At 41.8% G+C, this 24,643-nt stretch overlaps 1 protein-coding gene across 8 annotated transcripts in view; it reads left to right on the top strand.

Moving 5' to 3' along the window:
* The window catches only part of foxp2 (forkhead box P2), a 121,816-nt gene extending 97,393 nt beyond the window's left edge, over window positions 1–24,423 (top strand). For 6 of the 8 annotated variants that reach the window (XM_023952091.1, XM_023952090.1, XM_023952095.1 and 3 more), the window contains 9 exons: window positions 1,789–1,876; window positions 3,062–3,145; window positions 9,000–9,210; window positions 9,688–9,791; window positions 9,947–10,048; window positions 11,893–12,014; window positions 12,874–12,943; window positions 13,523–13,851; window positions 20,597–24,423. In XM_023952091.1, coding sequence (XP_023807859.1) covers window positions 1,789–1,876; window positions 3,062–3,145; window positions 9,000–9,210; window positions 9,688–9,791; window positions 9,947–10,048; window positions 11,893–12,014; window positions 12,874–12,943; window positions 13,523–13,851; window positions 20,597–20,741 — 1,255 coding nt within the window. In that variant the 3' untranslated portion in view covers window positions 20,742–24,423. 8 annotated transcript variants of the gene reach the window in all.
* Window positions 24,424–24,643: the final 220 nt, after the last annotated feature.

The following is a 24,643-nucleotide window of genomic DNA, read 5'->3' as shown; positions in this document are numbered from 1 at the left end:
ACTGATTGCAATTGAGGATTTACTTAAATTTGGCGAGCTGGAGGCATCCTGTACAGGAGACACGACACGAAGATTGATCGACAAGGTCTACAGACAACCATGTATTGACAATACTACTCAACCCTTCACGCCATCAACAGCTGATTCTGACACAAACAAACGCAGCTTTGCACCATAATGCAACAGGCGTGAAAAAATGAGGACACCCTATGAAAGGCTGAATATTTTCTCCTACATTTGGATAGATACACATTTGATCTCAATCACTGAGTGATGCAAGTGATCGAACTTGACATTAACAAATGTTAAGCCTATTTAAAACTTTCTATGAAATCTAAGGTTAAAAGAATGCAATTTCTGCTTGTGTTTAAGTTTAGATACTAAGTTTAGACGAGGAGAAAAATAGCTAACAGGAGGTCCAAACTTTGACCTCCAATTAAATATGAATTCTTGTTTCGATTGTTTTTTTTATTTTAGCAGAATAATAGTATCATTTTCTTTTTTATATTTTTTTTACAAAATAAGATTGGACATTGATGAATGAACATCTCTGTTCATATGTCAATCGGAGCTGATTATTTAAGGACGTCGTCCTAATTTCTTCACATGACTGTTTGTCTGTAATGTGTGTTTTACATTGATTTTATAAACACATCACTGGTAAAAAAAAAAAAAAAGCTGCTTCCCTCAGAGTCAGAATCCGCTGGAATTACGTTAATTGCGCAAACGCAACATGGGCTAGCATGTTACAGTAGTCCAAAGGATGTCACTACTAGACCAAAAGCTCAGGAGTTTAAGGGTTAAAACAAAAAGAATACAAGATGTTTTTCCCTTGTTAATAGTAAAAAAAAAAAATTCTTAAAATAAGTTGTGAAGTCCTTCCCCTTTAAGACCAAATGTAATATTTATTATTACTTAATTATTAACATTTAGATAGATTGGTCTAATTGTTGGAAATATTGTATCTTTAAATAAGCATGTATTTTTGACAAAATGTACATTATCATACCTACATACATACTTAACACCCCCCCCCCAAATATCTTATTTTCAAGTCCCACTCTAATCATCTTTTAATTGTGATGATTCCATTTTTAGCCAAAATCCAAAAAGCTGTTGTTTTATTGGAAATAGTTTCTGCAGTAGTGCATTAGAAATGTGCTTTTTGAGACCGTTGGCACAGAGCAACCCCGCCCCTCTTCCCCTCCCAGTATCTGTGAGTTTAGAGCAGGGGGCTTGTGACCCGCCCAGCGTATTTTCTACGTCACAAATACCATCTTTTCTTAAAACGGCATTTTATTCACAGCCATCTGAAAAGAGAAATACTCAATTTTTCTTTTTCTTTAAATATGTCCATCATCATCATCAGAAAAATGCTACACGAGCATGTTTAAAAAAATAAATAAATAACAATTTTGTGTCTTTTAATGCTACATCAGTCTAATTATCTTTATTTCTACACCAATTAAAAGTAGAAATACAATTTTTAAGATTAAGTTGTCAAAATTTTATTTAATTAGTGTCAAAAAATGTCTTTTATTAGAGATACTAAACAAAATAAAAGATTTTCAAATGACTCAACAATTTATCAAAGATGTATCTTTAAACAAGTGTAAAAAAATGTTCGATACTTGGCAGCATTTTGTGTTTTTGCAGTGTTGAAAAAAAACAACCAAAAATTCTGTGAGAAATCTGCCAAAGATGAACCAGGAAATAGTGAGGGACGACTGTAAAAAGTGCTCATGAATGGTAGCTCAATTGCTAATCGATGTGTCGATGTCTTTTTAGGCATCTAAACAACGAGCATGCTCTGGACGACCGCAGCACAGCCCAGTGTCGAGTCCAGATGCAGGTGGTGCAGCAGCTGGAAATACAGGTAAGTTGGATTATTTCTCCATCCTAATAATATCCATGGATCGTCAAAAGCTCAGTTGAAACTTTATTTCCCAAAAGTTGTACAACCAAAAAAAGAAAAGAAAAGAAAGAGTCGTCTGTTTTAATCATTGAAGACAAGCAGGGCCTGCAGACTTCAACAAAGCCTCTAAACAAAAGATTTCTCAGGCCTTACAACCCAAGCCATTATGGCTGTTTTAATTGAATTAAGCCTATGCTTTATTTTCTTCTTCTTTTTTTTTTTCTTATTCTTTCCAATTAATAGCGAGTGCATCTCTCCCAGTCTGCTGTGTTAATTAACTGCACTTTGCACCTGAAGAAAGCTCAAAAGGAGGGAACTATTTTCAGTAGGTGGAGCGTGACCTTATTAAGAAGTCATGCTGGCGAGATAATGAGAGGCTGATTGAGCGACATTATTACTCAGCACCGCCGACGAGCGCTTCTCTGCCTTCAGAAACAGAGTCTATGTTAAAAAAATTGGGTTAAAAGTCGGCGGCAGCTGGGAGCGTTCTGGACTTTAAGCTTTAATGTTTCTTTCTAGTAATGAATGTGAAAAACTAGCATAAAATGACTTAAGGACTGGATGCTTTTGAGGTTTATTTTGAAAAAAATTAGGAATAGTTCACTACCTTTTCGGCTTCCAGTAACTTTTTGTGAAGTCTGTCCAATTTTTTTTTTGTTTTTTTGTTTTTCTTGTCCCGTGTGAGCCGTCAGCCTTAATTAGGCCCGCCCCCGAGCTTTTGCCTCACTCCTCCGTTCCCGTGCGAGCGTGAGGGGTCGGCGAGGTCATCCTACCAGTGGCCCGGTCCCCGTCACTCCACGTGAACCAGATTGATGATGGGCTCCGGCTGGGGCCGCTCGCCGGACTGGGGAGGGGGGCGGGTTCACCTGGCACTATGTTTTGAAGACCCTTTCACCTCTAAGCAGCTGCTGGCTGGGCGCCATCCCCCCGCTAACTGTGTCCACAGGACTTTAAAGCAGACGAACAGGCTAATTTATGGCCCGACGAGCTTGTTACTGTCAACTCGCCGCTGACCTAAATCCTGCTATCGATGACGCTGTTCGTTCAGTCCGACAGTTTCTCAGATTCCTCCTCCATCCAAAAAAAACCTTTTTTTCCTTTTGTGGCTGTAATCTCCACTAATGTACTCTCCTTTTCTCCCAACAGCTTTCTAAAGAACGCGAGCGTCTTCAGGCGATGATGACCCACTTGCACATGAGACCCTCGGAACCTAAGTCATCTCCCAAACCAGTGAGTGCATATTGCTCTGCTCCCTCCCCAACCGTAAAGACGTCTGACTCCGGCGTGGAAAAAGAGCGTCGGAGCAGAAGCACGGAACCTCTTTGACCTCTTAGCAGTTATTGTGAAGCTCTTATTGAGGAGGGGGGGGGGCAATGGAGTCTGGAAAGTGTACGGACCGATCAGGCCGGGTCATTTCTCCGTGATGGATATAATAGCCCAAAACAACCTGTTGGCCACTGATGACTTATCGCCTCGGCGCCACTTACGGGCACAATGAAAAAGAGAGAGAAAATCTGTCATTTTAACTACAAACAGCTGAAACGTGACGGGAATTCAGAGTCCAAAACCACTCGGCTTTTTTAGGCCATCGTTCGTCCCGAGTCGATTTTTCTATTTCTATTTTTTTAATTCGTGTGCAGATAACACACTTTAGCAAACATTACCCCTCCCCACCACTAATTTTCCAGGTTTTGAAATATTAGACAGCAAAACATTGTTAGCGTTTCTCTGCTGCTTAGTAAGTGCCTACTTTCACTGGAATAATTTTCCTCATCACCTCTCATCATAGAATGTAGATAATCACAAGATAGCATAATTATCCTATAATTCCATCAGGAATCAAACTGGCTTTTTATTATTCTGTCTCTCTTTGGTCCTTCCTCGCTCCCTTTAGCTTTTCTTCTTCTTCTCCTTTTTTTTTTTTTTAATCTTCAAAACTAAAGCAGCTTGCTTCCATCTTGTCCAATAAAGAATTTGCAGCCCATAATCCGTGCTTGAATATGAATGAATGATGCTAATGAAGTATTGCATTACATAAAGCACACATGAAAGAGCGGCTAATTGCATTGGATGGTGGGGGCAATTCAGACACGATTCCTAAATGAACATTTAAATCCTCAGTTTTAAGGCTTTTTCCACCTGTTTTTTCCCCCCAGCAAAGGTAAAGATAGTTTAGGATTCCCACCTTAAATGTGAAGAGCTGAACAAAACAAGGCACGCCCCTTAACGTGTAGGAAATCTGTGGGTTTCTAAAGAAAGAAAAACACACATTTTAGATAGGATTGATGTCTTTATGAGCCACACTGATGACGGAGGCATTTAGAAAGAAAATTCAGCATAAAAATTGGAAATATTTTTCGCACTTTATTGTGCATCAGATTATCAATTCTTTTATACATAAGGCACACCAAACTATAAGGCACATTAAGCGAGACAAAAGAGTCAGAGATAAGTCTGTCAGTCATGTAGACTTTGTTTCCAGCTCTTACAATAACCCTAAAACGTGTTCGTGACATGCTAGCCCATGTTGTAGCACGTTAGCATATTCAGAATAGTTGGACCTCCCAACGCTGTTTGTACCACCCAAAAAAAACAGACGGATAACGCTAAAACAAGCAACACCATGATTACGCTTACTTCCGATCTTTTTAGTAACACGTTAAGCACCGCTACATGTTAGCTGCATTTGCAGAACACCTGTAACTCCTAACCTCGTTAGAAACACAAAACAAACTAAAACTGTCATGATAAACGTTACTGTGGCTGTGTCCGAATTACGATTGCGTTAGGGCTGCGTCCTTCCTGGGCTGCATTTGTAGGCTGCTTATGTCACAAGTGCTGTCCAAATTCAACGACTCCAACTTGTCCAACGAATACGGCCTTTTTCACGATTTCAAGAATTGGTCTGGTGTGTCCTTCTATGCTGTCCATATCCCAAGATGCAAACCCGGAGAGTTTCTGACAACAATGTCGTACTGTGAAGCGGGAGCCAGAGTTGGAGATAATTACACCTTTTTAGATTTACACCTCCAAGATTAACCATTGGATCGAATAAGCCAGGAAAATTTTGAGCTCCACTACTCCTCTCTGTTTGGGACTCGAGGTTGCTAGGCGACAGGACATTTGCCGGGAAGGCCACGCCCCTTGAAAGACGCAGCCCTCGAATTTGGACACAGCCTGTGACTACGCTAACTCCCAACCTTGTTAGAAGCAGTCCAAAATCGCTGCACGTTAGCCGTGTTAGCATATTCATAATGACACCCAACCAAACATTTCGAAAGAGCACCATGTATCTTCCAAAATAACTTTGACGATGAGCACAACCAGAATTCCTCTATATATAAATCGCTCTGAATTTAAGGTAAATTGGGTTTTTTGTTTTTAAATGAAGGCTTTTAGGTCCGCCTTGTAGAGTGGAAAATATGACATTTCTTTATTTAAATCGGTCAAAGCTAATGGGAGAGCATGTGAACAGAAAACTCTCAGCAACAAGGTGGGGAAGGGTGGGGTTGCTCCACTCCAACAAGCCTATCTTTACTTTAAAGTGGAAATAAAGAAAGCTTTACACAATGTTTCTCATAAATATTACTCACATTTTTTTGATGTCGTAGAAAACAACAGGTTTTTAGTTTTTGGCTAAAAACGGCATAACTGTAATTAAAAGCCCACTGGGAACGCTTTTACAAGTGATTTATGGTTCACTAACGGAGCTTTTATTTTGTAGATGTTTGTCCAAAACAGTTGGGCAGAGACCTGTGACTGCAGCAGCTCATTACAGTCAAGTGTGTGTGTGTGGGGGGGTAATTATCCTCAGGAATCGCCTCCATCCACAGGAGTCGCTCCAACTTGACATTTTAGAGTATTTATCAACACGTGCAGTGAATCGGCCGGTGGAGTTTCTCCATCCCCACGCTCCTTCAGCGCCACGCCGCTTTTAAGTCGTCTCCATCTCAATCCGCCGCATTCCGCTCGCCGCCTCACAATTAAGGCAATTTGGCTTGAATATGTAACGATGTCATTACCATTCCAACCAAATTAGTGCCGACTAAAAAGGTCAGTTAGGAATTTTCCAGTCGGTTAGAGGCCTCTCACAAGAGATTTAGGGAAAGCTGATGCAAAAGTGATGGAAAAGACGAACAATTAGCGGGCGGACGTTCGGCGCTGGAGCCAGAGGTGCACGTCCGTCTCTGATAGGGATGGCGAGGAGCAGCAACTGTCCAGGCAGATATTTGTAACTGTCTAGCACTAAACTTTAAGGTCTCCTTTGAACCAGAAGTGACGCTGAAGGAAGAACGGGGCTTACAGCAGGATTGAAAGTCATTGCGACCTGGATTTGGACTTCTTTAAGCATTAGCATAACATTTAGCTAAACTGTCGTCTTGTTAGCACATACTTTTAAACTATAAACATATAATTTTTTTTTTACTTTCCAAACTCCTTAAAGCTTGTAAACATAAATCTAATTGGATTATAAAAATAATCAGAAATCCGTGTCAGTTTTAAATGCAGATTAAAGGAAAATGTTCTGAGAAAGCATCTTTACGAAATACTTTTTTACCACTAAACTCAATGAAGCCATTTAAAATGCAGACGTTTGTCACCAAAACTAGATTTGTCAACAGTTCATGAATGAAACAAAACTATTTTAATTTATTGACTAAGTAAAGAAATTATTGTTTTCTTTGAAAAAACTTTGAATGAAAAAAAGGGGCTGCACAGTGGTGTAGTGGTTAGCGCTCTCACCTGGAGAACCCTGAAAAAGCGTGCCTGGGTTTTGTCCAGGTTCCTCCCACAGGCCAAAAACATGTGTCAGAGGTTAATTGATGTCTCTAAATTGCCCCCTAGATGTCCATGTGTAAATGTTTGGCCTTGCTGGCGACCTGTATGGATCGAAAAATAGATGTATAAAAAAAAATAGCGTGCACGTGTGGTAGCTTTAATTATTCTTCTTCTTAAACAAAGTCCTCAGTAGTTTAATGCTACGTTCACGCTGGGTATGTGACGCACGTTTGCATTTAGCATGTAGTGTTCCCACTGGTCTGACGCTCCTCAATACTAGCACATGTACCCATTGTTTGAAAAGGTTTGGGGTGAAAGGTCAAAGCAGTGTAAATCTGGTGAATCTTGCTCCAGCCAAAGACTTGGTGTCATAAACCAAAAGTTTACATACACCACATAAAAACACAAACATGCTTTTTTTCTCACCATCAGACATGAAATAAAAGTAAACTTTTTTCTTGTTTTAGGTCAATTACAATTAACAAAACTATTTTCTATTTGCTAAATGTCAAAATAATGAGACTAGGGTTTTTTACTTTTATCAAAGTCAAAAGTTGACATTCATTCCATTAGTATTTGGTACCATTACCTTTAAACTGCAGTACTTGGGTCAATCGTCTTGGATATCCTTCCACAAGCTTCTCTATAGATTTGGTAGGAATTTTGGCTCGTTCCTCCTGACAGAACTGGTGTAACTGAGCCAAGTTTGTAGGTCGCCTTGCATGTAGAGGCCTTTTCAGCACTGAACATGAATGTTCAAAAGGATTTCGATCCAGGCTCTGTGATGGCCACTCCAAAACACTGACTTTGTTATACTTGTTACACTTTGTAAGCAGTTTGGCGGTATGTTTCGGGTCGTTGTCCATTTGGAAGATCCGTTTGCGCCCAAGCTTCACTTTTCTGGCTGATGTCTTCAGATGTTGCCTCAATATTTCCACATACTGTTCTTTCGTCATAATGCCAACTATTTTGTGAAGTGCGCCAGTCCCTCCAGCAGCAAATTAACCCCACAACATGATGCTACCACCCCCATGTTTTACAGTTGGGATGGTGGTCTGAGGCCTGCAGACTTCCCTCTTTGTCCTCCTCCAAACATAACGATGGTCATTGTAACCAAACCTTTCAATTTTAATTTCGTCAGACCCCAGGACATGTCTCAAAATATTAAAGTCTTTATCCTTGTGTGCATTAGCAAACTTGAATCTGTCTGTACTCATTTCACTGTTGACCATCTGCAGCCAGCATATTTACAACATCTTTTGCCTTCGTCCTTGGGTTGTTCTGGACATATAGGAAGTGTGGGACACACAGATGAATGCACTTCCTGAGCGATACAATGGGTGGACGCTCCCATGATGTTTATAGTAGAGTACAATAGATGAACGTGGTGCCTTCAGGCATCTGGAAATTGCAGCCAAGGATGAACCAGACTTGTGCAAATCCACAATTGTCTTTCTACCATCTTGACGGATTTCTTTTGAAGTGTGTTTCTCATTAAAGCAAATGTTGTCAATAAACGTATCAGAGCCTTCTAAAGAGATGACATCATCATGGGGGTTACAGATATTGTTTAAAGGTATAGTATTCTTAGTGAATGTAACTTTTTGACTTTGATAAAAGTAACAAAAAATGGTGGAAAGAAACCCTAGTCTCTTTATTTTGACATTTAGCAAATAGAAATAATTTTGTTAATTGTAATTGACCTAAATCAGGAAAAGTTTACTTTTAGTTCATGTCTGACAGTGAGAAAAAAAATAAGCAATGCGTGAATTCCAGAGTTTTAAACACGGATCCCCAAAACACAAATATACGCACACACATTGACTTTTCGCTAAAAGAGGTCACTTGGTGCGCTGCCGAGGTGTGAACACAGCTTGACGCATTTTCAGTGGAGATTTTTGGCGGATTTCTACCTGGTTTTAGGAAGTTCTTCATCAGAGTAGACGGGTTTTTAGGGCTTTTTTTTTTATTTTGCAGTGAGCTGGGTAGGGGGGGGGGGCAGCTGTGATAAATAGAGAGATAAAGAGAGATGGGGTTGGGATAACACGAAGGCTGATCGTTGGATAATCTTGAACAGCGTGCTCTAATTAGAATTCTTATGATACAATTTGCTGGTTGTAATTAGTGGAGATGGGCTGGCTCCTCTCCACGAGGCTTGTTAGTGGAAACACAGCTGTGTTGGAGAGGAGGAGTGCAGACGCTCGGCTCTGTCAGGAAAACCAAACACCCCCCATTACATTCACCCCATCCCTCTGATCCTTCTTTTCTGCTAAATTTAGCTTCTTTTTTTTTTTTTCTTCTCCAGCTCAACCTGGTCTCCAGCGTCACCATGTCCAAGAACCTGCCTTCGGCGTCTCCCCCAAACTTACCTCAGACCCCCACCACGCCCACCGCCCCCATCACCCCCATGGCCGCCATGCCCCAGGTGCCGTCGGTGCTGGGCGGGGCAAACGTCCCCAGCATGGGGGCCATGCGGCGACGCCACTCGGACAAATACTCCATGCAGCTATCGTCAGGTGAGCTAAGAAAAACAAACAAACAAACAACGCATGACACGTTAAAAAAAAACGCTAAAGCATCATTAAAGTCGTGGGAATCCCTCGTTATGCAAACAGACAGGAAGCCCCTCGCTGCATGAATGTTGCATGAATCTTAATAAAGTTATCTGTTTATTCCATGTTGTGTGTTAAATTTAGCATTTAGTCTGTCTTTAATGTTTATTTACTCCGTATGTTTAGCGCAAAGCATAAATTATTCAGCTTCCATCCAGCTAACTACACAGATCTGGTGGTTTTTGTGGATGTTTAGAACGTCTCCAGAGAGAGATTAATTAAAAATGGATTTTGAAGATGTAAAAAAAAAAAAACTGCTGATTCGTTGTCTCTTCTCCAATGCCCCCCCCCCCTTTTTATTTTTTTCCATCTGTGTTTTAATTTGATGAAACCTGGAGGAAATTCACAACCTAAAGGACTCAACTTTACCAATTATTTCAGGTGGTGACACAGTATTTATTTTTCCAGAGATCGCCCCAAACTACGAGTTTTATAAGAATGCAGATGTCAGGCCGCCGTTCACTTATGCAACCCTCATAAGACAGGTGAGTGGGAAATAAATTAACTTTGCCTGATTAGATTTGAATTAATTGCAGCATGAATCACGGCAGCCCTGTGAGGCTGTCGGCGTGTGTGCGGCGGCGGCGGCGTGGCGCTCTGGTTTAGCGAAACCCTCATTGGATGTCCTTTCTCCTCACAGGCAATCATGGACTCTGCTGACATGCAGCTAACGCTCAACGAGATCTACAGCTGGTTCACGCGCACCTTCGCTTACTTCAGACGCAACGCCGCCACTTGGAAGGTGGGTGTCACCGAGCTTTTCCTCCACTTCAGAACCCAAATTATTATTATTTTTTTGTTTGTTTTTCCACCTTTTTTTTGTTTAGAAATGACAGCTGGATGACCACCCCCCCCCTTCCCTCCTTCACATATCGTTTTCTAATTTGCTGCAATTAATAGCGGCGCGTTAGCGTGCAGAGGAGGGAGCCGTGACGCGCTAATTATACAGCAGCTCCTCCATCATCAGCAGCTTTTGTTAAGAGATCCGGCAGCCGCCACCCCTCCCTCTCCCCAGATCCAGCTTTGTCTGACAGATCATTGGTTAGTCGGTAGCCAAGATGGCTGTTAACCAGCTCTAAGGGCACAACTTCCACGCTCACATCCAAGCAGGAGCAAGAGGAGGTGATAGGGGGGCCAAATAGGTGTTTATAACTTTATTGTTCCTGTTACAGGGCACAGAGATGCCTCTTAAAAAATAAACACAAGCACGTGTTTTGGTCATGAGACCTTGGTGATTGATCTGTGCCCCCCCCCCCCTGTTTGCCACTTTTAGCCTTTGTGATGTCACAGATGACTGTAGGGGAGAGAGAAAAAAAGCGCCGCCGTTCATTAGCATGCAAGACACGTCGCGGCGCTAGATTTGGCGAAGTGAATTAATTTGGATTTGGGATGCAAATAAGCGCAGGGCCCGCGCCACCGCCGAATTCAGGGGAGATGGGTGCTCTTTTACCGGCCGTTTGCAGGAGGTGGGGGCTCATTGGGTCACAGCGACCCTTTGTCTTCCAGCTGATGTGTTTACATCCACAATATGATCAGCTAAGCACTCGTCATGTGACCAGCAGATATAAAGTGTAAAAAATATGAAAGGTAGTTTAATATCTCAGCTTGGTCTCATCAGCTCAAAAGAGACCCCCCCCCCCTCTCCCCATGCCCAAACCCACTTTTTTTTTCTCTCCCCCTTTTTTTTCCTCCTCTCACCCAGAAGCTTATTAGTTCTAACTATATAGCATGCATAATAAAACTGCTCATTTGCTCATTAATATTAAAATTATCATATTCAGAGCCATGGGCATTAAGATCAATCAAATCTGGGGATTTTCAGGTCAGATGCAAGATCTCCTTATGAGTTTTTTTTTCCCTCCTCCATGAATCTTAAAGAAAGAGCTGCACAAACCTAAGAAAGAAATGATAAACACGAGAGGCAGTGATAATAACCGCTAATATTTGTAGATTCATTCAGTCATTCAGCTTCATAGTTGCATTTCCTGCTAATTATTAAAATCTGTTTATCACTGGCGGATGACATTTCATAAATCTCAAAGGGTGTCATGTTAGGCGCTTGTTTCTACAGCAGATGCGGCGCCGCACAGAGGATGTTTGGACATGTGCGCGTCAGATGCAGTTCGGCTTAATTCCCACCATCCCTTTCTGACTCCTCGCCACGGCGACAGTTGGGATTTTTTTTTTCTTCTCTTCCATTTCTGTCATTTTTTAAGAAATGTGTCCATTAGGAATGGCGCTTTTCTGGAGCGGGAAGGGTTACTGACATCACCATTATCAAGGCCGGCATTACCACTTCTATCACCACCATAAGCCATTCGCTATGCTGATTACCTCCTTTTAGCCTACTTACTCTGATTGATATGTACTGTGCGCAGGACTTGTAAGAGCATTCGCTCTCACTCAATTTTTACTAATTAAGTCAACGGTGTGTGAATTTGAAGAATTTCTTCAGAAAGTACAGCAAAAATCAATTTCCTGATGCCCCCCCCACCACCACCACCACCACCACCACCAAATGACAGCCTCGTTTGACCTGTTTCCCTGTTTTTGTTTGTTTGTTTGTTTGTTTGTTCGTTCTTACAGAATGCAGTTCGCCACAACCTCAGCCTGCACAAGTGCTTTGTGCGCGTGGAGAATGTGAAGGGGGCGGTGTGGACGGTGGATGAGGTGGAGTACCAGAAGCGCAGGTCACAGAAGATCACAGGGTACGACTTTGGTTGCCATAGAAACACAGCAGAGTTTTTTGGATGATGCTTAGCCTCTGATTTTAACCGTAGTTTCCGCACTATAAGACACACTTAAAAGCCTTTAATTTTTTTGTTAAAAATGACCGCGCCTTATAAATGGACAAGTTCTGCTGGTTGTGATGTCGACGCGGTTTTGAGAGGTACAATCTGTTTTTGTTGTTGTTGCTAGCAAGTTTGGGTGGTATTGTTAATATGCTAACCCAGCTAACGTGTAGCGGTTTCAAACTGTTTTTTTTATATGTTACTAACAATGTCGGGAATGAAAGTAGTCACATTGTTTATTTTAGCGGTATCAGTCTGTTTTTTACGTGTTACAAACAAGGTTAGGTGTCATTGTAAACATGCTAACATGGTTAACGGCTAGCAATGTCGAACTGTTTTTTTTTTTTTTTTTTCATGCCACTAACATGGTTGGGAGTTAGCTTTGTCAAAACAATGTTTATTTTATTTGCATCAATTTTGTTACCCTGCTTGCTAACAAGGCTAGGAACTACAGGCATTGTAAACACGCTAACGTGGCTAACATATAGCGTGTTACAGACAAGTTCTGTAGAAACAGTGAACGCACTTTTGTCTGTCTATTTTGTCTCACTTAATGTGTTTTATATTTTGATATATGGCATAAGTTCAAGATTAGGCTTTTCATTGACGATGCGGCTCAATCCCACGCTCCTTATAGTGGAGAAAATATGTTAATTATATTTTATTAATAAAAACTTGCTTTTTAATTTATTGATTTTTTAGATAAATAGAGATTTTAGAAGTATATTTATGGATTTTTATTCGTTTCCTTTGCTTTTTTTGTTGTTTTTTTTAGAAGTCCGTCTCTGGTCAAGAACCTGCCATCCAGTCTCGGTTATGGAAATGCACTGAATGCCAGCTTACAGGTGAGCTCCTCCACCCCCCACCCCCTCCTACGTCCTCCAGTCCAGTCTCGGGCTCAGAAGGCCACCCAGTGGTGGAAGCGGGCAGCAGCTCTCCGCTTCTCTCCCAGTCACCCTAGATTGATAGCGGAGTGTGCAAATGCGAGGGCGCGCGCATTAATATTTATCTGAGCTGTCATAAATGATTTGGCTTCACAGTGTGCGCCAGCGAGGTGCTCATGGCAAAAAACGTTCAAAATTTAATCACTGTATATAAGTTTAATGCGCAGCAGGCGAAAGTGTCAGGAGTTTGATTATTTTGAAGCAAAGTTTTTTTTCCTTGGGTGACTTCATTTTCTTGAAAACGTGGCTGCAGCTCACACAGGGGGGAGGGCCCACCAACAACAGCCCACAAGGTGACACTTAAGAACCAGAGGAGGATGGATTGTAGGAACTACTGTGTTCCTGCAGCTCCACTTTTCTGCCTCCGGGTCACCAAATACCCCATCTTCCTCCCAGGGCTACAGTTTCCCTGTTTTTAAACTCAGCTTTTCATCACTTCTGTGCCTCTAATTCCCAACATTCCCTCTTCTCTTGCCGCAGGCGGCACTGGCCGAGACTTCCCTGCCCTTGCTGGGCAACCCGGGCCTCATGAGCAGCGCCGCCGGCCCGATGGGAGGCAGCTGCCATGGCCTTCTGGGCGGAGATCCATCCGTGCTCACCGGCGGGAGTCCGCCCGGGATGTTAGGTGGGAGCCCACCGGGAATGTTGGGCGGAAGTCCGCCTGGCTTGCTTGGCGGCAGCCCCCCAGGCACGCTGAGCGGGAGCTCCCCCGGCTTGTTGCAGACCGGCCACGAGGAGCTCAACGGCACCCTGGACCACCTGGACACCAACGGACACGGCAGCCCCGGATACTCTCCCTCTGCGCACATGTGAGTCCTCGCCACCAGAAAACCATGACAAATTCACGTCAAAACCTAAAAGCAGCATCTTAGTGTTTCTAGAAATGACATTTAACCCACAATCTTAGGGTGTTTAGGTTTTAAGTTTAAGTCATTTGACTGTTTCTCTGCTCCAATGGGAAGTAATTGAACCTTCAGACGTCTGGGGCCTTTTTCATCATTTTTTTTCACTTAAATAATTCACCTTTAAAACATTTTTTAGTGGCAATGCTTGACCTTGTTTTTTTTAGTACAACCCCACAGATTTTCTCATTATAGTTCACAAAACTACACAAAAAAGATTATTTCGAATGTAAATGTTGTTTTTTTTATTCTAAATCGCAACAATTAAGATGAAGTAGCTGTGATGATTTATAGCAAATATTCTAAGCGTCTGGATAGAATAAAAAGGTACAAATCCCCTCAAAAAAGTCTTTAGCTGCACTCATTGACTGTATATGAGAACTGGAGTGAGTGACTCCTCCCTCCTTTCGTTCCAAAAAGGAAGTACCTACTTGGTTCCAAGACACCAAGGTCCCATAGACTTCTATGGAAAAAATAAACAGCTGTTCTTAAGTCATTCTATTTGTCAGCAAATCTTATCTTCTTACCTTTTCATAGATTTCTTTCATCATATTTTTTTCTGCAACTCATTCAAGTTATAAACTGACCAATCAGATGCTGCAATCATAGTTGTTGTTGTTGTCTCACATACAACAGTCGATTGTCAGATTTTTCCAACAAGCTCACTCCTGATTGGCAAAAGTGAAGTGAGTCATTTTCTATGGGTGATGTCAGTGTCAATCAGTCCAGTCCTCATATACAGTCACTGACTCACAGATGTTGGCCTCCACACAGACGCACCTGTTCAGCACCTCCCCCGTTTACAAAATAATCGTACTCCAAGTTACGGTCAAAGTTGAGAATCCCTGTAGTATAAAAATAGTACATGGTGCTCCTCTTCTGTTGTCTCCTCCGGTTTTTTGCTCTTCAACCAATTTACCCTTTAACACTGGCCACACCCAAATAACACACTTTTGTTTTACATACCATAACTCGTTAACCATTTTCGTGATCAAAGTGCATCATCTGACTTTGACTTGAAGGGAACCAGCTTTGCTACGTTGCGTTATCGAGTTGTAGATTATAGCAAAGCCGATTTTCTCTCCTTCAGAATCCACTGGAATGACCTTTATTGCATAATCGGTGGAAGAGTTGTAGTCATAGGAACGAAAAACACATTATTAAAGCTAAAGCCCTGCTGGTATTCAGTGGTTGAGAAGGATCGTCTCCCTCGTCAGTTGTTTCAAGATCTAAATTGGAACCTTTTTCTAAATTGTTGACTATTTCCGTTCGTCTGTCACCATTGTTTGTTTGCGATTGAGGATTCTTTTGGCTCATGTACAAACACACTCACAGAAACGCACAAAAATTACTACGTAGTGGGGAAATTAAAATAAAACATTTGTCTTAATTTGAACCCTTTAGGTCGTTATCGTTGAGACAGCTTTTGCAGCTCATGAAATAAAAGCAGACAGTCATACACTTACAGACATTTAAATCTGAAGGACCTTGTCAATTAAGTGTCATGACTCTTATTATGTTTATTTTAAAGCAAAAGTTTCAAAGCTTTTTGAAAACGTCCTGTCATATTTTGAATAAAAACTCTATTAATGGCGGGTCAGCGTCATTGGAAACAGTCAGTGGGGTTTGGCAAACTCAGCAGTGCGTCCGTGGACTTCTAACAGCTCTTAACCCTTGTGCTATCCAAGGCACGTTAACATTGGGAGTGGGGTCATCTAGACCCTATAAGACAGTGCGCTGAACCTTTTGTCTTCAATAATTTTTGATCTTCAATTGTGTCCATGGATTACATTAAATCCTCTTCACCTTTGTCCACCTGTGTTATGGTAGGAATAACACATCAATGTAAGGATCGGGTCATCTGGGCCCCATAGGATAGCAAAAGGGCTACTTGAAGATGGCAGATGTCAGTGGCGAAAAACAAAACCAAACGGACCTTTCTGTTCCACCGTTTTCCATCAACGTGAATCAGCTGATTCGGAGAAAAGGAACTCTGCATATTGACTTTGCACCGATATGCAACACATGATTGTTGGAAAGTGTTTCATAACGGCACAAATTTGCTTAACTCTCCGTCAGATTCAGCTTATTTGATCTCATAAACACTTTTCTATTGTAAATCAGCGCAAAGCTGCTTTTCTCCGCCCTTGGAATCCGCTGGAATTACGCGCAACAATTGAAGAATTACTGTAACGAAACGAAACGAATAATCACTTTGAATCACTCCATTGTTCGTATTTTCACAGCTGTGTTTCACCCCACACAGTCTTTTTTAAGTTCAGAAGAAATTCCATGTACTTGATGCCTAATATTAGGAAAAGTCAAGGAAAGAAACCTTGTGCGTATAAAAAGAGTTCCTAAGGCTTCGGCTGACCGCCTCTGATGGCTAAAGGATGCATCCTGAGCCGGAACATGTTTACACCGCCTCTGAAATGTGGAGTTAAGTGGAGCAAATCTGCTCATCTCTGCTCCAAACGCTGGGATCGCCACTCCCGCGGGTCATTTAATTTTCAGTAACAGGACAGCAGCGAGTTTTCCCTTTTCCCCGCCTCCTCCCCTCTCGCGCTGACACCGACCGCGAGTCGGCTGAGGAGGATGCAGCCGTCTCCTCCACCCCCTCCCCTCTCTCTGCTCCATCCCTGCCCCACTGTCACGACAACCTCAAAATGGAAGAAATGTGTTTTTGGTGATTGGCTTTGCCAGTATGCGTTTAAATAATGGAGGGGCGCTGCAGCGCAAAACGTGAAAGCACATCACCTTCAAGACCCGACTCTGGAGAGAAGTTCCTCCAAGTCAGTTCAACAGTTAAAGTTCTCCTTCCCCTAAATGTCTAAAGGTTAATGATATCTGCTTAACCGCAGACCAGCTCGCCCTGGGCCATGCTGGCTGTGTGTGTGTGTGTGTGTCTGTGTGTGAGTGTGTAATAAACTCATGTACACCCTAAGGGCGGTGCTTAAAAGCAGCACGAAGAGCAAAATTCTTAATTGGAGTTCCCAACTGGAGCGAGTGAGGAGAAAGATGGAAGTGAAACATCTCTTTCAGTCTGGAGTTTTGTTTTTCATTGTTTGGTGTCCGCCTCTCTTTGGTGGGAGTTAATGAGTCACGCCGGGCCTCCTGTCGTCGCGCTAGTGCCGCCTCCCAGCTCCCCGGACTAATGACCTCATTTGCATCCCGAACATACCTCCACACGATAACTGGCTGCTGATCTCCAACATTTGTAATGCCACATTTCCTCCTGAGTGACTCTGTGACTGCCACATGTTTGAATAAGTCCGAGGTCTTCTGATTTTTTCCATAAGCCTCGCAAATAGCTAATGATGTGTAGGTTTAAAGCTCCTTAGAACAAGGAGGAGGTGTGAGAGGTGACCTATGGAGGCTCTCATGAACGTAAAGATAAAGCATTTGATCGTAATCCAGCGATGAACTTCCACTTTTGCATGATGGGAAGTCACAATTCGGCTTTGACGAAAAAAAACCTTTTAAAGGCAACTTTTAAAATGGAAAGTTTATTTTCTTTTTATACTTTACCCCGTCTTATTTAACCCTGTAACGTAGGAACTTTAGCTACAGTGTTGACATTCTTTGGACACTTAAAATTGTATGCAGTAAATGTAATTTCTGTCAATTGTGTAGCAGACAAAAGCAGCTTTGCAGTGATATACAACACTTTACAGTAGTGAAGTGTTTACGCAATCTACGTAAATCAGCTGATACTGTTGTTAAGAAAAGCGAAGAGTCTTCTATGACGGCATCAAGTCGCTAACATAAAGTGTTGTATATCGCCATCAAGTCGATAATGTAAAGTGTTGTATAACGGCATCAAGTCGCTAACGTAAAGTGCTGTATCATGGGAACAAGTCGCTAACGTAAAGTGTTGTATCATGGGATCAAGTCGCTAACGTAAAGTGTTGTATAGCGGCATCAAGTCGCTAACGTAAAGTGTTGTATCATGGGATAAAGTCGCTAACATAAAGTGTTGTATCATGGGATCAAGTCGCTAACGTAAAGTGTTGTATAACGGCATCAAGTCGTTAACGTAAAGTGTTGTATCATGGGATCAAGTCGCTAACATAAAGTGTTGTATCATGGGATCAAGTCGCTAACGTAAAGTGTTGTATATCGCCATCAAGTCTATAATGTAAAGTGTTGTATCATGGGATTAAGTCGCTAACATAAAGTGTTGTATAACGGCATCAAGTCGCTAACGTAAAGTGTTGTATAATGGGATCATGTCGCTAACGTAAAGTGTTGTATAACGGCATCAAGTCGCTAACGTAAAGTGTTGTATAATGGGATCATGTCGCTAACATAAAGTGTTGTATAACGGCATCAAGTCGCTAACGTAAAGTGTTGTATAATGGGATCATGTCGCTAACGTAAAGTGTTGTATAACGGCATCAAGTCGCTAACGTAAAGTGTTGTATAATGGGATCAAGTCGCTAACGTAAAGTGTTGTAAAACGGCATCAAGTCGCTAATGTAAAGTGTTGTATAATGGGATCATGTCGCTAACGTAAAGTGTTGTATAACGGCATCAAGTCGCTAACGTAAAGTGTTGTATAATGGGATCAAGTCGCTAACGTAAAGTGTTGTATAACGGCATCAAGTCGCTAACATAAAGTGTTGTATAATGGGATCATGTCGCTAACGTAAAGTGTTGTATAACGGCATCAAGTCGCTAACATAAAGTGTTGTATATCGCCATCAAGTCTATAATGTAAAGTGTTGTATAACGGCATCAAGTCGCTAACATAAAGTGTTGTATATCGCCATCAAGTCTATAATGTAAAGTGTTGTATCATGGGATCAAGTCGCTAACATAAAGTGTTGTATAACGGCATCAAGTCGCTAACGTAAAGTGTTGTATAATGGGATCATGTCGCTAACGTAAAGTGTTGTATGACGGCATCAAGTCCCTAACGTAAAGTGTTGTATAATGGGATCAAGTCGCTAACGTAAAGTGTTGTATAACGGCATCAAGTCGCTAACGTAAAGTGTTGTATAATGGGATCATGTCGCTAACATAAAGTGTTGTATAATGGGATCATGTCGCTAACGTAAAGTGTTGTATAATGGGATTATGTCGCTAACGTAAAGGTTTTTATAACGGCATCAAGTCGCTAACGTAAAGGTTTTTATAACGGCATCAAGTCGCTAACGTAAAGTGTTGTATAATGGGATCATGTCGCTAACATAAAGTGTTGTATAATGGGATCATGTCGCTAACGTAAAGTGTTGTATAATGGGATTATGTCGCTAACGTAAAGTGTTGTACAACGGCATCAAGTCGCTAACGTTAAAGTGTTGTATAATGGAATCAAGTCGCTAACGTTAAAGTGTTGTATAACGGCATCAAGTCGCTAACGTAAAGGTTTTTATAACGGCATCAAGTCGCTAACGTAAAGTGTTGTATAATCACGCAAAATTCTAACGAACAGTGATGCATAGACTCACAAAACTGGTTTTCTCCACGTCAGAATCAGCTGAATCATGGTAATCGCGTAAACAACCGTAAAGTTACGGGAGGTCAAAGAGCGCGTGTTATCTAGCAACCTCTCCGGGACTTAACTGTTTTTCTGCTTAAAATCAGAAAAAAGCTTCGACCTAAACTCTAGACTTCTGGAACACACGTGGTTCTGATCTTTTCTGCTCCATCAGAATATTCCTTTACAGTATTTGGCTCCGAACGCTAAAGTCATCTGCAGATTTTAAAAATTCTTTTCATATTCTACCCCCACCCTCAGCGCCAAGAGAAGGAGGGTGTCCTTCTCTTCATGGGGAAGGAGGTGCACTGAGGGACACTTCCTTACATCCCACCACTTGATAAGTCTCCCGCTCCTCTTTCAAAGTCTGCAGGGATTTAGCGATGCATCCGATGTGTCAGAAATAATTAGGTTTTGGCAGATTTATCATCGTGGCCCGAGCCCTTTCCCTGTCCGAGGCCCCGGATCGTGTTCCGCCTTGTTTGTGTGTGACAGCGTTATTATTCTTGTTAGCTGCCCGCCGCCGCTCCTCCTCCTCCTCCTCCTCCTCCTCATGTACCGCCGCTGCTTATTGACAAGCGGCTAAAGATTTGGATCCATTTACAGTTAAAAACATGTATCGTTGCGTCCGAGCCGACCGCTGGGGCTGAAGTTGATTAATGGCAGAAACCTCGCTGACGGTTTTTCCCCTCTTGAGGGGGCGACTCTCGCACCCCCCACCCCACCCTACCCCTCACTGCATATTAATGAGTGGCTTTCTATTAACTAGATAAAAAAGCTTCTCTGCCTTTGCTCCAGGGGGCTCAGGGATGAGAAATTCTCCATTATTTATCGTGTGGCCTGTTTTTTTTTTTTCCCTTTTTCTTTTTCTTTTTCATGTATTTCAACCTGGTGTCATCAGTAAACTTTTAAATGCCAAACATGTCTGGAGTGTCTCGGCTTATTGGCCGGGTTTCCCATGCAACTTTCATGCGTTTACTTACAGTAGACGTGAGGCATCATGTCCAATTACCATCCAGCAAACAACATGCTTGTTACTTCCAGTGGATAATGCATGAGCTGCTTTTTTTCTATTTTATTTTTGAAAGTCTACAGTCCAAAAAATGCCTCTATTTCTTTCTATTTAAAAAAGAAAAACATTTATTTTTTGGTCTTGCGTTTCTCCTTCAGGCCGTCCGTACGCGTGAAGGAGGAGCCGCTCAATATGGACGACGACGACTGTCCGATGTCGCTCGTGACGACGGCCAATCACAGTCCGGAGCTGGAGGACGATCGGGAGCTGGAGGAGGGGAACCTATCGGAAGACCTGGAGTGACTAGGAGGCACCTTTTGGTTCCCCACGCCCCCTCCACCCAGCCGCACTGTTTGGCCCTCACAGACCTGCGAACCTAGAACCACTCCACGGACCGGCACCTCCTCGCCGCTCTCACCACTGGGACTATTTATTTGAGCATGAATCCGGACAGAGACCGACCCCCCCTCCCCCCCCTACAAACAAACAAACAAACAAAAAAAGGAACTCCTGGATGGAGCCCAAAGGCGGCAGACATGAGATGTCTGTTTTTCTCCAAAAGAACCTCGATTCTTTCACGGTGGCGTGGCCACAAACGCTACAAAGAGACTCACCGACGGAGGAGGAGGAGGAGGAGGAAGAAAACACCAACCTATAAGCACGTCATGTTGGGTTGAAGCTAAGCAGCCTCATATATACTGCCAAAAAGGAAGACATTTTCTGTTTGTGAATAAACCCACCATAGTTATTAATGTCTAGAGACGATTGCTGGTTCAATTCAAGTTGTTCTCATTTGCACAGGAGTAGTCTCAGAAGTTTGTGTCACTGCCTGTATGTTGCTACTATAATTATAGACAAAAACAGTTCATTTTTTAGCTTTCTAATTCTTTTACATTTTTTTTCTTTTTTTTTTTTACCATTCTTAGTTTCTAAATCTGATTTTCGGCCCCGCCAACTGTAAATGCCATTACACCCGAGTCATGCCAGTAACAGAACCGCGATACCAAGACTGTTCCAACCGAGAGACAAAAGAAAAAAAGACCAAAAAGAGACTAAAAGAAAAGCTGGCTTCCAGTCGATTTCAAGAAGGAAAAAAAAGACATTTGTTTCTTTCGGCTCCATTTACAAAAAAAAACAAACCCCAACCCTTTTTCTCTGCTGTCCTTCCTTACCTCTGAGTTTGAAAGCTTTGTCTTACCTGCAAACAGTCACAGACAACAGCTAGAAACCAAAGCCAACACTAACAACGGCCAAAAGCTTACAGGCAGAAGCCTCCAAACTCCTCTTGGTCTGCCTTCTGTGACTTTAAATCAGTACAAAGAGACGCTTTCGTTCCACTAACTACCTTGGAAAAAAACAAACAAAAAAAAAAAACCTCTGGGATTGTTTAGCCCAATACAAAGATGATCACGAGAAAGAGCACGCTGAGGAAACGCTGACGGTTTAATGCTTTTATTTCTGTCTTTCTTTACTCTTGTGATAGGAGAACGTATCCGACGTCCACTTTGGAAGCTAAAATGATCCGAGAGCAGCTCGTGGTAAAAGTGGACCAAAGCATTTGTGCATTTCGTTGGAAACATTTTTATTTTTTTAACTACAGCTCTTTTTTAGATTTTATGTTGGAGTGTCGATTTTGTTTTGTTTTCTGTCGTGGTCACGTCTCCTGTTGTTCTTTTTGTGTTCTGAGCAGCGTGGAAAACTGAAAACCGACTTTAACCAAACGTGAAAAATATCTAGTAAAGCCAAAAAAGTCATAATTTCAACTTAATATGAAATGATGTGGCTTGGTTAATAAAAAAATGCAAATTAGCCATTGCAGAAGAGGATATTTAAGGGGGAAAAGTTCACATTTTCTAGGTGGGATTTGCACCAAATAAACGTGAAGGAAAACAAAAACAGGAGGGAAATCGGACATTTCCAAACAGCATTTGTCACCTAGAAAAGTGTTGCTTTAATGGTCATTTCTGTTTTCAGTAAACCAAAGTTACACAAAGTTCTGCCTCCTCTAGTCTGGGATAAACACACACACACACACACACACACACACACACAAACTTAGGGGTCAGCTTTTCTGAGTTTTTTGGCTCCAGCAGCAAAAAGTGTGTTTTTAACTGATTTCGTGTCACGCTACAACTAGTTCTGACCAAAAAGTAAGGAAAAAGCCCATTGACTGTATATGAGAACTGGACTGAGTGACTCCGCCCTCCCCTTGCGTTTAAACAGGAAGTACCTGTTGGCTCCAAGAAGCCAACATCCCATAGACTTCTATTGAGAAATAAACAGTTATTACTCAGCCAAAATCTCACAATATTGTTTCCTTTAGTGCAACGTATTGAAAATGAAGAACTGCCCAATCAGATGCCTCGATACAAAAATGTTGTCTCATGTCGAACAATCGAAACGTTTGATTGGCAGATTCTCTCAAATCTTCAATCTAGTGGTAGGGGTGCGGCCCGCCAACAAGCTCACTCCCGAATGGCCAGAGTGGTTGCCATAGAAACGACGAATCAAAATGGCGTCTTGATTTTCTACGGGTGACATCACACTCACTCGGTCCGGTTCCCACTTACAGTCAATGCGTCCAGCAGCTCAAGAGGTCACGCGGTCCCAGGAACGAAGCTCGTCCCCACAACACCGAGCTGGAGGCGGCGACTTGAAGATCAAAATCTTTATCGCACCAAAAAACAACAACAAAAAATATGGGGAGGGGGGGAGGGGTTCTCCCCACTTTTACCCCAAAAAAAGGTTTTTCTGAAAGCTTCTACCTCTGCACAGCCAATCCCCAACATTTAACGCCAGATCGCACCGCACGAGTTACCAGAACGCCATGACTCGTAGGGCGTGGCTCCAACCCAGCGTTTACACCCCCCACCCCACCCGTCCCCCCTCCCCGCGTTTCCCACTTGGAAGATCTGCGTTGTAATGTCCGCAAGCATTTTGTAGAATGGTGATGTATAGATTACCTGTAAGGGAATAATTGTGTTTGAAAACATGCATGTCTTGGGGAAAAATGAAAAATATTTTTAAAAAAATAAAGGAAAAAAGAATCATTTGATGGACTGGAAACAAGAATATAATATTATGAATCAACTTATCGAGGACGATGGCCTAAATGCATCACAGTGCATTACCTCAGATATCCTGGCTTTGGGAGGGGTGAGACCTGTCAGCACCAGAATGCATATTACCTGTAGATTTGCATGGGTTTTTGTATAAATTCCAAAAAAAAAAAGTCTAAAATAGTTGCTTGCACAAAATACCAGAAAGACCTCCAGAACTTGCGACCTGCTCCTCCATTAGATTTTAGGTCTGGATTTTTTTCTGGGTTGATTTTTGTCTGTATTTTGATAACTGTGCATACTTATGTAAAAAGGTTCAAAAAGAGGAGAAAAAAAACAAAAAGGAAAAAAAAAAGCGTTGGTGGACCCATAAATTTACCAGACTTTTTTCTAAGAGGAAAAAAACAAAACAAAAAAAAAAAAAAATTCTGTGTTTCTTTTCTGACTTAAGCTGAATTTTTACTGTTTCTCTCTCATTGCTCGCGAATAGCAAAACCTGCTTTTTCTGCATCTGCTTTGCGTAGCTGTAAGGCTTAACCTAATGTGTGTATTTATTGCTTGTACCTCTGTGCATACTTTATGAAGCATTATGTCTGGCAGTTGAGTCATGTATCCTTTCTACTGCTATCCTTCTCTAATAATTGAGAATATGATCCCCCTATGTATACAGTAAATTGGGACTGTAGCAAACATATGTTTATGTAATTGGTGTTTTTTTTTATTTCCTTTTGATCAGGATCCAATTTTAATTTTTTATTTTTTTATTATTCTTTTTTTTATACTTCTCATTACTGTGTACTGTGTCCATACGTTAACGCTTCTCTGACATTAGAAGGTCATGGTTGAGAATTGTAACAAGACATTCTTTTATTTCTGTATTCATGGCATTTCACTGCTGAATAAAATAAAGGACCAAAACTTGGAAAGATGTGAAACGCGGCCGTCTACCGCCACCGTCAAGAGGCCAGATTATTATTATTATTTATTTTTTTGCTGCACATATATATTTTATTATACAAAAAGGCCCCACCTTCCTGTTCAGCTGGCATTACACTTTTTAGGTTTCAGGGGGATGCTGCTGCTACTTCGGCAAGAAAAACACTTAAATTTTAATGCATATGTTACAAGCCCCCCCCCCCCCCCCCC

Source organism: Oryzias latipes, chromosome 23 (genome assembly GCF_002234675.1).
Source record: "Oryzias latipes chromosome 23, ASM223467v1".
Lineage (NCBI taxonomy): Eukaryota > Metazoa > Chordata > Actinopteri > Beloniformes > Adrianichthyidae > Oryzias > Oryzias latipes.
Note: the sequence above shows the minus strand (reverse complement) of the source record. Positions and strands in the feature narration are given on the sequence as shown.